General features: G+C 43.7%; 1 protein-coding gene across 1 annotated transcript in view; it reads right to left on the bottom strand.

Annotated features, from left to right (window-relative positions):
- gpatch11 (G patch domain containing 11) overlaps positions 1 to 14,175 on the bottom strand; it is a 54,881-nt gene that overhangs the window by 29,884 nt on the left and 10,822 nt on the right. The window contains exons 4-6 of the mRNA XM_068020476.1: positions 11,517 to 11,637; positions 7,142 to 7,232; positions 3,438 to 3,545 (exon numbers count right to left, since the gene is read on the bottom strand). Coding sequence (XP_067876577.1) covers positions 3,438 to 3,545; positions 7,142 to 7,232; positions 11,517 to 11,637 — 320 coding nt within the window. The remainder of the gene's footprint in view (positions 1 to 3,437; positions 3,546 to 7,141; positions 7,233 to 11,516; positions 11,638 to 14,175) is intronic.

Raw genomic sequence — 14,175 nt, 5'->3', positions numbered from 1 at the left:
TCTCCTACTCCAGATATGGTTATGCATTGCCTTCCCCTACTCCAGATATGATTATGCACTGCCTTCCCCTACTCCAGATATGATTATGCACTGCCTTCTCCTACTCCAGATATGGTTCTGCACTGCCTTCTCCTACTCCAGATATGGTTATGCATTGCCTTCCCCTACTCCAGATATGATTATGCACTGCCTTCCCCTACTCCAGATATGATTATGCACTGCCTTCTCCTACTCCAGATATGGTTCTGCACTGCCTTCCCCTTCTCCAGATATGATTATGCACTGCCTTCTCCTGCTCCAGAGATGATTATGCACTGCCTTGTCCTACTCCAGATATGGTTATGCACTGCCTTCCCCTACTCCAGATATGGTTATGCACTGCCTTCCCCTACTCCAGATATGATTATGCACTGCCTTGTCCTACTCCAGATATGGTTATGCACTGCCTTCCCCTACTCCAGATATGGTTATGCACTGCCTTCCCCTACTCCAGATATGGTTATGCACTGCCTTCTCCTACTCCAGATATGATTATGCACTGCCTTCCCCTACTCCAGATATGGTTATGCACGGCCTTCTCCTACTCCAGAGATGATTATGCACTGCCTTCTCCTACTCCAGATATGATTATGCACTGCCTTCCCCTACTCCAGATATGGTTATGCACGGCCTTCTCCTACTCCAGAGATGATTATGCACTGCCTTCTCCTACTTCAGATATGATTATGCACTGCCTTCCCCTACTCCAGATATGGTTATGCACGGCCTTCTCCTACTCCAGAGATGATTATGCACTGCCTTCCCCTACTCCAGATATGGTTATGCACTGCCTTCTCCTACTCCAGATATGATTATGCACTGCCTTCCCCTACTCCAGATATGGTTATGCACGGCCTTCTCCTACTCCAGAGATGATTATGCACTGCCTTCTCCTACTCCAGATATGATTATGCACTGCCTTCCCCTACTCCAGATATGGTTATGCACGGCCTTCTCCTACTCCAGAGATGATTATGCACTGCCTTCTCCTACTTCAGATATGATTATGCACTGCCTTTCCCAACTACAGATGTGGTAACTCACTGCATTCCTGCACTGCCTTCCCCTACTCCAGATATGATTATGCACTGCCTTCCCCAACTCCAGATGTGGTAACTCACTGCATTCCTGTACTGCCTTTCCCTACTCCAGATGTGATTATGCACTGCCTTCCCCTACTTCAGATATGATTGTGCACTGCCTTCCCCAACTCCAGATGTGGTAACTCACTGCATTCCTGTACTGCCTTTCCCTACTCCAGATGTGATTATGCACTGCCTTTCCCTACTCCAGATATGATTATGCACTGCCTTCTCCTACTCCAGATATGATTATGCACTGCCTTCCCCAACTCCAGATGTGGTAACTCACTGCATTCCTGTACTGCCTTTCCCTACTCCAGATGTGATTATGCACTGCCTTTCCCAACTCCAGATGTGGTAACTCACTGCATTCCAGCACTGCCTTTCCCTACTCCAGATATGATTATGCACTGCCTTCCCCAACTCCAGATGTGGTAACTCACTGCATTCCTGTACTGCCTTTCCCTACTCCAGATGTGATTATGCACTGCCTTCTCCTACTCCAGATATGATTATGCACTGCCTTCTCCTACTCCAGATGTGATTATGCACTGCCTTCCCCTACTCCAGATGTGATTATGCACTGCCTTCCCCTACTCCAGATGTGATTATGCACTGCCTTCCCCTACTCCAGATATGATTATGCACTGCTTTCCCCTACTCCAGATGTGGCAACTCTCTGTATTCCCTTACTGCTTTCCCCTAATCCAGATCTGATTATGCAATGCATTCCTATGCCTCACAGTGAAGTGAAGGGAGTAATTCTTGACCTGATAGCCTCAGGCAATGTGAAATGCACAGGGTGATGATGGCAACAACTAAAGCAAATAGTGATTGCATTTAGATAGCACCTTTCACGATCTCAGAATGCCCCACAGTACTTCACAGCCAGTGAAAGACTTTTGAAATGCAATGTTGTAATTAGGACCCCTGGTATGCTGTAGCCCAGTTTCACACAGCAAAATCCTACAATCAGCTCCAGATAATCTGTTTTTAGTTGTTGGTTGAGGGATAAATATTGGCCAGGTCACCAGCAGAATTCTCCTGCCCATTCTCGAAATAGCGGCATAGGATCTTTTACACTCACTTCAGAGGGCAGGCGGGGCCTGGGTTCAACATCTCATCCAAAAGGCGCAATTTGACACTGTAGCACTCCCTCAGTGTTGCACTGGACTGACAGCCTGGATTCTGTGCTTAAGTCCTTGAAGTGGGGCTTGAACCCACAACCTTCCGTCTCAGAGCTGAGAGTGCTACGAACTGAAGTGTGGATGGGTTCAATGAAGTGACGTGAGGAAAGCATTTGTGTTTGTTTTGGGAGGGGGTAGTGAAGGAGGGATGTGGTCAATGTTCCCTCTAGGCTGCGCGACCGCACAGGAATTGGAATGCACCATGCAGTGCAACTAACTGGCTGCACATAACCAAAATTCCCCTTAAGATGATAGCATGCATGGCTGCACAGCAATCTTAAAGGGACCACAGAGCAAAACAAATAGGCCATGCACAACAAAGAAAGATTGAAGGGAATATTGGATCTGGCAGCTTGTTTGAAATGAGCCTCGGTGTGACTTTGGCCAGCGTTGCTCTCTTAACGAATCATTACTGGACATGGTGACCCTCAATTCAATATTAATTAGTGGGCCCCGGTCCAGCAACAATTTCAATCATTCACAAACAATGAGGATTTAAACACAAAAGGCATAAAACTAGAACTGAGTAATTCCAAGAAAGCACTGAGGAGTTTCATACACCGAACTTTCCAAGCAATGTGCGTGATGGCAATATAACATGACTGTCAGGACCTTTTGCCCCTCTCCAGTTTAGCTCCTTCTCTCTTGAAGGCACTATCTTGTCACCGAATCCTGTTCCACCTCAGTGACCACAGCAAACATTGGCTTTGAGGGCGAGTGCCAGTGGCCTATCCACTGCAGAGGGGGAAACCACAGCCGAACCCCATCATGTCCTCCCCAATGGCTACACACTCTGCACTGCTCAAATGGCCATGGGGGCAAGAATCATGTGTACTTTTCTGCTCTGCATCTTGCCAACACTGAGTACATCTGTAACACTCCTACAAGCTCAGGGTTCAAACTGGGAAACCTCCAGGTTTATATGGCTCATCCACTCATAGGACAAACATATGAAGAAAGAACTTATTTATCCACATTCCAGGCTGGACCATGCAAGTCTCTGCCGGAAATTAAATATGCAAAGTTAACTCACCAGAAAAGGTGATTTCTTGGCACTGCTTGTTCCAATTATTGCACATGATCTATAAATACAGTTTACAATGAAGACTGAAAGTAAAAACTGTCGTACTGAATGAAACGTTTTATAATCCCATTCACTCTGATCTTCTTCCTCCTCTTTTTCATCATCAACGGAAGTGGACAACCAATACCATGTTTCCTGTGGGACATCTATACCCTGTGCACGACAGTAATTGAGGACATTTAGTAAAGCACTTAATAGCTGATCAAATTTAAGTCCTTGCATAATCATAAATTTACATCATGACAGCATTGTATAGTTTGGTTACACAGAGTTCGTGGGAGGAATGCGTTGATATATCCATGTTCTTTGGTGTAACTAGGCTTGCACTGGAAGCAAATGAGGAGATCAAAGGGCTCAGGGAGCTTGTTACATCTTGGTCTCTAAGGGCCAGTTGGGTCTGGGAGCCGGTGCAGGGGGAGGTGGAAGTGGGGAGAGGTTTGATTTATCACGTTTTTGAGGTCTTCATTCTTCATCCCCAACATTCATGGCAACAGTGAACGTTCTCTATCAAATCTACAGCCTTGTCTCCAGAGCTGCAGTGTGTTTTCCCTTGGGCACTAACACTTGCAGACCCCACTATCAGGCAGGCTGTAACATGAGAAACTTGAGTACAGAAAAAGGGATACGGGCCAAAAGAGAGAGAAAGAAGCAGATGAAGAGACAAGGCTATGGGAAGAGCAGGTATGTAGGATTAGTGTTGGATTGTTTTTGCAAAAAACCAGCACTGGCACAATGGTACGGCAAACTGTGGTTCTATGGTTGGTTGCTGCATTAAAAAGGTCACATTTATGTAGCACCCTTCACAACCCAAGGACGTCCCAAAGCTTTTAGAGCCAACTAGTTACTTTTCCACTGTTGTAACGTACTTGGCTGCAGCAAAGTTGTGCACAGCAAGACTCCATAAACAGCAATGTGATGATGACCAGATAAATCCTTTTTTTAGTGACATTGGTTGAGGGATAAATCACAGAATTGCGACAGCGCTGAAGGAAGCCATTCGGCCCATCGTGTCCGCACCGGTTCTCTGAAAGAGCAATTCACTCAGTTCCATTCCCATACCTTCTCCCCATAACACTGCACATTCTTCCTTTTCTTTTAACTGTCTAATTCCCTTGTGAATGCTTCAATTGAACCTGCCTCCATTACACTCTCAGGCAGTGTATTCCAGACCCTAACCACTCACTACAAGAAAAAGTTCTTCCTCATGTCACTATTGCTTCTCTTACCAAATACTTTAAATCTCGTTCTCGATCCTTTCACAAGTGGGAACAGTTTCTCCCAATCTACTCTGTCCAGACTCCTCATGATTTTGAATACCTCTACCAAATCACCTCTCAGCCTTCTTTTCTCCAAGGAAACAGTCCTAACCTCTCCAATCTATCTTCATAACTCAAGTTCCTCATCCCTGGAACCATTCTCGTGAATCTTTTCTGTACTCTCTCCAATGCCCTCACGTCTTTCCTAAAGTGCGGCGCCCAAAACTGGACGCAATACTCCAGCTGAGGCCAAACTAGTGTCTTATACATGTTCAACATAACTTCCTTGCTCTTGTACTCTATGCCCTCATTAATAAAGCCCAGGGTGTTATATGCTTTATTAACTGCTCTCTCAACCTGTCCTGCCACCTTCAATGGCTTATACACCCATGCACCCAGGTCCCTCTGCTCTTGCACCCCCTTTAGAATTGTATCCTTTATTTTATATTGTCTCTCCATGTTCTTCCTACCAAAATTAATCACTTCACTTTTCTCTGCATTGCCCATTCCAGCAACTTGTCTATGTCCTTTTGCAGTTCTATACCATCCTCCTCACAGTTCACAATGCTTCCAAGTTTCGTATCATCCACACATTTTGAAAGCATGCCCTGGACACCAAGGTCGAGGTCATTAATATATATCAGGAAGGCATGGGTCCCAAGACTGACCCCTGGGAATTCCGCTACACACCCTCCTGGGTGTCCAAAAAACATCCATTAACCACTACTCTTTGTTTCCCGTTACTCAGGCAATTCCATATTCATGTTGCTACTATCCCTTTTATTCCATGAGCTATAACTTTGATCACAAGTCTGTTGTCTGGCACTGTATCAAATCCCTTTCGAAAGTCCATGTACACCACATCAATATTGTCAAGACACCAGGAAGCACTCCCATGCTCTTCTTCAAAATAGTGCAGTAGGATTTTTTATGTCCACCCAAGCAGGCAGACAAGGCAGGAGGACTTGGTCAACGTCTCACCTGAAAGATGAGTCATCATAATGGTATTAAAAAATTATTTTTTCTTCAAATTCAATCTGGAGCCATGCTGGAGAGTTTAAAGATAAATCACCAGAATAAGATGGCATTTGATGCTTTTCCCACTCAATCTTGAAAGTGACAGTGACTCCACTCAAAAGGCAACAAAAACAAATCCGAATCTTAGACTCCTATTGGTTCGAATTTTCAATCCTGGTGGTCTGAGGACTGGATTGAATTAGTGTCAATCAGCGCTCATTTTAAATGTCTTAGATTATGTCAGTGGGCAAATCCATGGCAGAAAAGAGTTTCATTTGGGCTAGTGTGAGGTTATCCATTTTGGACCTAAGAAAGATAAACTGGAGTATTTTCTAAATGCTGAGAAACTAGGAACTGTAAAGAGATTTGGGAGTCCAAATACTCCAATCATTAAAAACTAGTGGTCAGGTACAAAAATAAATCGAAAAAGCTAATGATGTGTTGGCCTTTAGATTAGGGAAGCTGGACTGTAAAGGGAAGGAAGTTGTGCTTGAGTTGAATAGTCTTGGCCAGACCCCATCAGGAGTTTTCGTTCTACCTTCTTGAACCACTGTAGTCCATGTGGGGTAGGTACACCCACAGTGCTGTTCATTTCTGATCAACTTTTTAGTGGTTTAATACAACTGAGTGGCTTGCTAGGCCATTTCAGAGGACATGTAAGAGTTAACCACATTGCTGTGGGTCTGGAGTCACATGTAGGCCAGACCAAGTAAGGACAGCAGATTTCCTTCCCTAAAGGACATTAGTGAACCAGATAGGTTTTTACAACAATTGACAATGGTTTCATGGCCATCATTAGGCTAGCTTTTAATTCCAGTTTTCTTAATCGAATTCAAATTCCACCTTCTGCCGCGGTGGGATTCTAACCCATGTCGCCAGAGCAATATCCTGGGTGTCTGACAATACCACTACGCCACTGCCTCCCCACCCCCAATTATGGGCACTACACAGGATATATTGGCCTTGGAGGGCACACAGCGCAGTCATCAGAATGATACAAGGAGAGAGGGGGTTCAATTATAAGACTAGGTTGCATAAACTTGGATTGTAATCCATTCAGTAGACAAGACTGAGGGAGGATCTGATTGAGGTGTTTATGTTATAAGGGTTCAATAGGATAGATACAGAGAAACTATTTCTTCCGGTGGAGAATCAAGGTTGAGGGATATAATTTTAAAATTAGAACTAGGCCGTTCAGAGGAAAATCAGGAAGGACATTTTCCACACAAAGAGAAGCAGAAATCTAGAACTCTCTCCCCCAAAAGGTTGCAATGCTGGAAGTCAACTGGAGTTTTCAAGAGTGAGATCGATAGATTTTTGTTGGTTTGGGCTATGAAGGGATATGGAGCTCAGAAGGATAAATGGAATTAAGATACAGATCAACCGTGATTTAACTGAATGGCTGAGTAGGCCTGAGGGGCTGAATGGTCTACTCTTGTTCTATGTTCCAATCAAGCAGAAAGTTAGTTGGGATACCTTCTGTGTATCTAGCTGTTGACAGGCGAGCTGACTCTTCCTTAGATCTCCTTCCATCTGATGTTGATCCTTTTTTTGTCTGACATGTAGCCTGGAAGGTCAGAAGGAAAAACAGCCAATTGAAACCACTGGATGATTTTTATAAGCACAGCCAAGACTGAACAATACAATGTTGAACAACAAGTCGCATTTAAATAATGCCTTTAACATAGACAAACATCCCAAGGGCATGTCACAGGAGCGTTAACAAACAAAATTTAAACCAAGCCACATAAGGAGATATTAGGACAGGTGACCAAAAGCTTGGTGAAAGAGGTGTTTTTAAGGAGTGACTTAAAAGAGGAAAGCAAGGTAGAGAGGTGTAGGGAGGGAATTCCAGAGCTTAGCATCTGAGTCACGGCCACCAATGGCGGAACAGTTAAAATCAGGGATGCTTAAGAGGCCAGAATTGGAGGAATGCAGAGATTTCGGAGGGTTCTAGGAATGGAGGAGGTTACAGAGATAGGGAGGGACAAAGTAATAGAGGGATTTGAAAATAAAGATGAGAGTTTTGAAGTTGAGGCACTGCCGACCAGGAGCCAATATAGGTCAGAGAGTGCAGAGGTGATGGGTGAATGGAATTAGGTGTAGGTTAGGATACAGGCAGTGGAGTTTTGGAGATTGCAAGATGGAAGCTTGGCCAGGAGGTAGCATTGGAATAGTTGATTCTAGAGTTAACAAAGATATGGATGAAGGTTTCAGCAGCAGATGAACTGAAGCAGGGGCAGAGATGGGCAATGTTATGGAGGTGGAGGTAAGCGGTCTTGATGATGAAGCAGATGTGGGGTCAGAATCTCATCTCAGGGTCAAATAAGCCACCAAGTTTGTGAGTGGTCAGGTTCAGCCTCAGGGAGAGGGATGGAGTCAATGGCTCGGGAACGGAGTTTATGGCAGGGACTGAAGACAATGGCTTTGGTCTTTCCAATATTTTAATTTTATCTGTTTTAAATTGAAAAAATGCAAATACAAGTAAACCACCAATGGTTACAGGAGGACTGGAATTTAGAAAAGGGAAGACATGAATCTGAGGATCTGCCTGTCTGATCAGATTAAAATGCAACAGTGTCCCACGATACTAGTCAAAGAGGACCAAGGGAATTCTTTCAGTGTCCTGGCCAACATTCATTGCTCAAGCAACATTGCAAACAGACCAACTATTCATTTATCCCATTACTTGTGGGATATTGAAGTATGCAATATAGTTACCATGTTTGCCTATATATATATATAAAATAGTGTTATAAGAGTTTTGTTTTTTTCTTATTTAAAGCTAAGAATTCTGAACATTGAGTGCTGAAACTTGGTGTTTGAACTGAGTGGGACAGACTGCAAGACATCTGTTCCAAACAGCAGAGGGAAATGACAGGTCACATGACTTATTGTTAGAGTTTTGGTTTCACTTCTGCATTGTGAAAGACCAGTAAGCTGGACAGGCAGGAAGCAGTGAAATCTGGCTGGGACTTGCTTGCAGACCAGAGAAAAGACCTGGCTCTGTAAAGGAAGACTTGCATGTCTTGGAAAGAAATCCTACATTTGAGGTGTGGCTGTGGTCTGCCTGGAGAGAGAAAAAGACCCCTGGAGAGAGAAAAGACCCTGGAAAATAGTTGCTACACTCTGTGGGGGAAGACAGCTTTGCAGAGAGGAAGCCCTGTATTTTTAAAAGGTAGTAGATTCCTATTGCCTCCAGTCTCTGAAGAATCCCTGCCTCAAGAGTGATTCCTGTTGCCTGTTGTGTTTTGGGAGATCCTGAAAAATCAAGAAAGCTTCTATTGCTAGACTGCTACTTCAAAACAAGCAGACCTATTGCTACACCATTTGCTGAAAAACCCGTGTGACGCCTGCTGCAGACAAATTGCGTTGAAAGTCAACCAATCACAGACTATTCAATAAACTCGTCTGGAGATACTTTGAGTGCCATCTGACTATTCAACTCAGACACCTCACCTTACCGTAAACATCCTATCAGAAAGTAATAAACTCAATCATTTTATTTTGTTGTTTTTATTCCTAAGAAACAGCTGTAAACCAAAACATCCTCTTTCCCCAGTTAACCATTTATCTTTGAACGTATGTGTGCGTGCATGAGGGTTAGGAAGAATCCTTTCACATATAGAGTTATCTCATTATTGTTTAAGACTTAGTTTATTAATAAATAGTTAATTTTGTTGTTGTTCAAAGAAACTTGGTTTGGTGTGCTTTACTCTGGGGGACAAACAGAGTGCTTAATTTGGCTATTCTCCGATAGGTGGGAAACTTTACTAATACGCTGTGACCTGTGCAGTAGTGGGACTGAATTAACAGTGCATCACTCCTGCCTTGGTCGTAACAATAGTCACTGCACTCTATTTTAAAATACCAAGTGCTATGAGAGTTTCTAAGAACGTGATTAGGTGCTGTTCCTTCATCTGGACTCTATGGAATATTTTGTATTCGCACAAATTATAACACAGTCAAATTTTGCTTCAGTGCTGGGCTCAGCTCAAGTGGTGAAATCAGGGGAGTGTCAGCTCATTCCTCTGACCTCAAACTGAAACAAGGATAGGAACTGTCCCAACATTTGCTAGCATTTAGGTGGACACAACAAACCTTTAATATTACACGAGGATGATTTCAGTGAAGGGGGCGTCGGCGAAGAGAATCAGTGTCCCTAAAACCAAGGATTGACGGGGAGTCCGTGATACAATAATCAGACTTGGTCTCTGGGCGTAACAGGGTCGATGGGTTAGATGACCTTTGCTCACACTGCATTTTCTTCTGCTCTTGAACTTTAGCTTCAGTTCTTTGAAGAACTGGTAGATATAAAAGGGGGTGTGGGGAATAAAACTCACCATAATGACTGTTACACAAAATTGTTGAGTTAACCCTGAGCATTATAGAGTCATACAGTCATCTACGGCACAGAAGGAGAGCCTTTAGCCCATTAAGTTCATGCCAGATGTGACTGGAATCCATACAAAGATGCAAATGGTTATGTAGTGAGGGAGTTCTGTGTATGAGAAAATATATTGGCCCAAAATTTGCTGGAGCAGGGTGAGTGCCCGGAGTTTGTTTTTTTCCACCTCACCCTTCAGGCTGTATTATTTTTGTGCTGGAAATGTGAGCTGATAACGGTGTGCTGGGACACCGGGCCATCTGGGACCTGGGTGAGTGACAAGAGCAAACAATTTATCTCCTTAACCAATTACATTCAAGGCTAGAGAAAGAAACAGAGGAATGACAGAGAAGGACAGTGGCTAAATTAAAGTCAAATTAGATGCAGAAAGAGAAATAAAGAGAGGGAAAGAAAGATTGGATTGAGAGAGAGGGATAAAGAGACACAAAGTAGTAAGAAAAAACCCTCTAGGAACAGATTACCTGCAGAATGAGACTCCAGAGTTTCAATTATTCCTAAGGTAGAGTTTCATATCAGGACCATAAATCAGGTCATTAACAAGTTCTTTACGATATGAAATACCAGCCCAAACCATCTACAATGAGATTCATTTGTAGTTACGCCATAAATTCAGCAATTTCTTGAAACTCATGGAGAGGTTGATATCGACCTCCTATTGTTTGCGCAGTAACAATAACTTTTGGCAATTTGCAACTCTCAGCATATTGCTTCTGTATCACAAGTTGCTAGGTTTTTTATGCATCAATAATGGTGGGTGCCATAAACTCACTGTTACTTTTGAAAACAAGGATGAGAACTTTAAAATGAAGACATTGATTGACCAGGAGCCAATGTAAGATAGTGAGTGCAGGGGTGATGGGGGAATGGGACTTGGTGCAAGTTAAGACACAGGCAGCAGAGTTTTAGATGACCTCAAGTTTATGGAGAGTAGAATGTGGGAGACCAGCCACGAGTGTATTAGAATAGTCAAGTTTAGAGCTAACAAAGGCATGAATAAGGGTTTCAGCAGGTTTGAGCTGAGACAGAGGCGAAGTCGGTTGGTGTTATGGAGGTAGAAATAGGCAGTCTTAGTGATGGCACGAAGATGAGGTCGGAAGCTCATCTCGGGATCAAATGTGACACCAAGGTTGTGAACAGACTGACAATCCCAGACTGTTGCCAGGGAGAGGAATGGAGTGGATAGCTAGAGAACAGAGTTTGGAGCGGGGACCAAAAACAATAGCTTCAGTCTTTCCAATATTTAATATATATAATTCATTAAATATATATGATTCAGACAACCATACCCTGTACCTAAAATAAAAGCAAAATACTGTGGATGCTGGAAATCTGAAATAAAAACAAGAAATGCTGGAAATACTCAGCAGGTCTGGCAGCATCTGTGGAGAGAAAAGCAGTTAATGTTTCAGGTCAGTGACCCTTCTTCAGAACTGTACCCTGTACCTATATTGATTAAGGGCAAATTCCTCCGCTTGTTTTTTCACTTGTGACATTCGTTTGCGTCGTTCTGTCGTTTCCTCAGCTTTCCTTTTTTTGGCTGCCTCATGGCCAATTCCACCACGTCCTGCAATAATAAAACATCACTTGATCAACAGCCTGCATGCCAGTCAACCACATACACTGCAAACAGACTGTCAGCAATGTTGTTGCCCTTTATAAAACAGGATCCAGCATTGCTGTGTATTACTCGAGTATATGATGTTTCATCTCCTTGTTCCTCAAGTACAAAAACAAGAGGAATTTAACACAAGGGTAATTGAGCCCCACTTCATTCAGAATCCATACTCATTATTCTTCTAACACCTGGTGATCTCCTGCTTTAACTAACATTAGCTTCCTTCCCCTAGCCCCGGTACAAAAGAAATGAAGCAGTGCTGTTAATTTCTCTATGAATTCCATGGGCTCAGTTTTAAGTCTTTAAGTGAATGGGATTTGAGCGAGTTAAAATCAGGCCCCACTTCTCAACAGTTAGTAATCCTTTGTTTAATGTTAAGCATGGGTAACAGATTTTTTTTATGCGCCTTGGTCCGACTCTCTAGAAGCTCCCGCTAAAACTCTTAGTGTCTCAACCTGGGGCGGCACAGTGGCGCAATGGTTAGCACCGCAGCCTCACAGCTCCAGCGACCCGGGTTCAATTCTGGGTACTGCCTGTGTGGAGTTTGCAAGTTCTCCCTGTGTCTGCGTGGGTTTCCTCCGGGTGCTCCGGTTTCCTCCCACATGCCAAAGACTTGCAGGTTGATAGATAAATTGGCTATTAGCAATTGCCCCTAGTATAGGTAGGTGGTAGGGAAATATAGGGACAGGTGCGGATGTGGTAGGAATATGGAATTAGTGTAGGATTAGTATAAATGGGTGGTTGATGGTCGGCACAGACTCGGTGGGCCGAAGGGCCTGTTTCAGTGTTGTATCTCTAAACTAAACTAAACTGTCTTTTTGGTTTTTGGTTATGCATTTTTATCTCTCCCTTCCTGACTCTCTGTCTAGTTCCTTGCATTTAACTGTAAAGTGCCTTGGGATATTTGCTTATGTCAAAGGTGCTATATGAATGCGTTGCAAAATGCTGTTCTGTACATTTGATTATTCTCTCCTTAAACCTCTATTTCTCTCCTCCTTTAAGATGGTCTTTAAAAAACTACCTCACCTGTCCTAATATCTCTAAGTGGCTTGGTGTCAAATTTTGTCTGATTATGTTCTTGCGCAGCATCGTGGCACCCTTTACCATGTATAAGACTCTGAATAAATGCTGCAGACATCACAATAAGGCCTGTATGAATGTGGGGGGGAGGAGAACAATGCACAGTCACCTGAGGGTGCTAAAGTTTTCAAGGCTGAGGGATAAATGTGACACTGAGAGAGGATGATTTCCATTAGGCCTCTGCAGCAGGTCTCTAATATTATATTCCAGAAAGCAAGCTGGTGAAGGATATAACTGGAGCCAATCTTTACAAACTTATGAGCACTTATTTACTGTTACAGGATACAAACAAGGACCTCCTAACCCACCACAGTTGCAGTCTGAGTGTATTTATACCTCTTTTGAAGTAAATCTATTAATTGAATTTAAATTCCACCACTGCTGTGGTGGGATTTGAACCTGTGTCCACAGGGTATTAGCCTGGGCCTCTATTACTAGTCTCCATCTCCCCTTCATGTTCAATGGCATTACCATCGCTGAATCCCTCACTATCAACATCCTGGGGATTACCATTGACCAGAAACTGAACTGGATCAGCCACATTAATACTGTGGTGACAAGATCAGGTCAGAGGCTGGGAATTCTGCAGTGAGTAACTCACCTCCTGTCTCCCCAGTGTCTGTCCAAGATCTACAAGGCACAAGTCAGGAGTGTGATGGAATACTTTCCACTTGCCTGGATGGCTGCAGCTCCAACAACACTCAAGAAGCTCAACACCACCTTCTACATTCACTCCCTTCACGACCGACACACAGTGGCAGCAGTGTGTATCATCTACAAGATACACTGCAGCAAGTCACCAAGGCTCCTTCAACAGCACCTTCCAAACCCATGACCCACATCACCTAGAAGGACAAGGTCAGCAGATTCATGGGAACACCACCACCTGCAAGTTCCCCTCCAAGCCGCACACCATCCTGACTTGGAACTATATCGCCATTCCTTCACTGTCACTGGGTCAAAATCCTGGAACTCCCTTCCTAACAGCACTGTGGGTGTACCTATACTCCAAGGACTGCAACAGTTCAAGAAGGCACAAAAACAAGAAATGCTGGATTCACTCAGCAGGTCTGGCAGCATCTGTGGAAAGAGAAGCAGAGTTAACGTTTCGGGTCAGTGACCCTTCTTCGAAACTGGGTCACTGACCCGAAACGTTAACTCTGCTTCTCTTTCCACAGATGCTGCCAGACCTGCTGAGTGAATCCAGCATTTCTTGTTTTTGTTTCAGATTTCCAGCATCCGCAGTATTTTGCTTTTAGTTCAAGAAGGCAGTTCACCACTACCTTCTCAAGGGCAATTAGGGATGAGCAATAAATGCTGGCCTTGCCAGCAATGCCCACATCCCATGAACGAATAAAAAAAAGTGCAGTGACAAGTGAATCCCTTGTTAATGCCTACCACCTGCCT

Source organism: Heterodontus francisci, chromosome 3 (assembly GCF_036365525.1).
Source record: "Heterodontus francisci isolate sHetFra1 chromosome 3, sHetFra1.hap1, whole genome shotgun sequence".
In the NCBI taxonomy this organism is placed as follows: Eukaryota; Metazoa; Chordata; class Chondrichthyes; order Heterodontiformes; family Heterodontidae; genus Heterodontus; species Heterodontus francisci.
The sequence above is the reverse complement of the archived record's forward strand: the minus strand, read 5'-3'. Positions and strand labels throughout refer to the sequence as shown.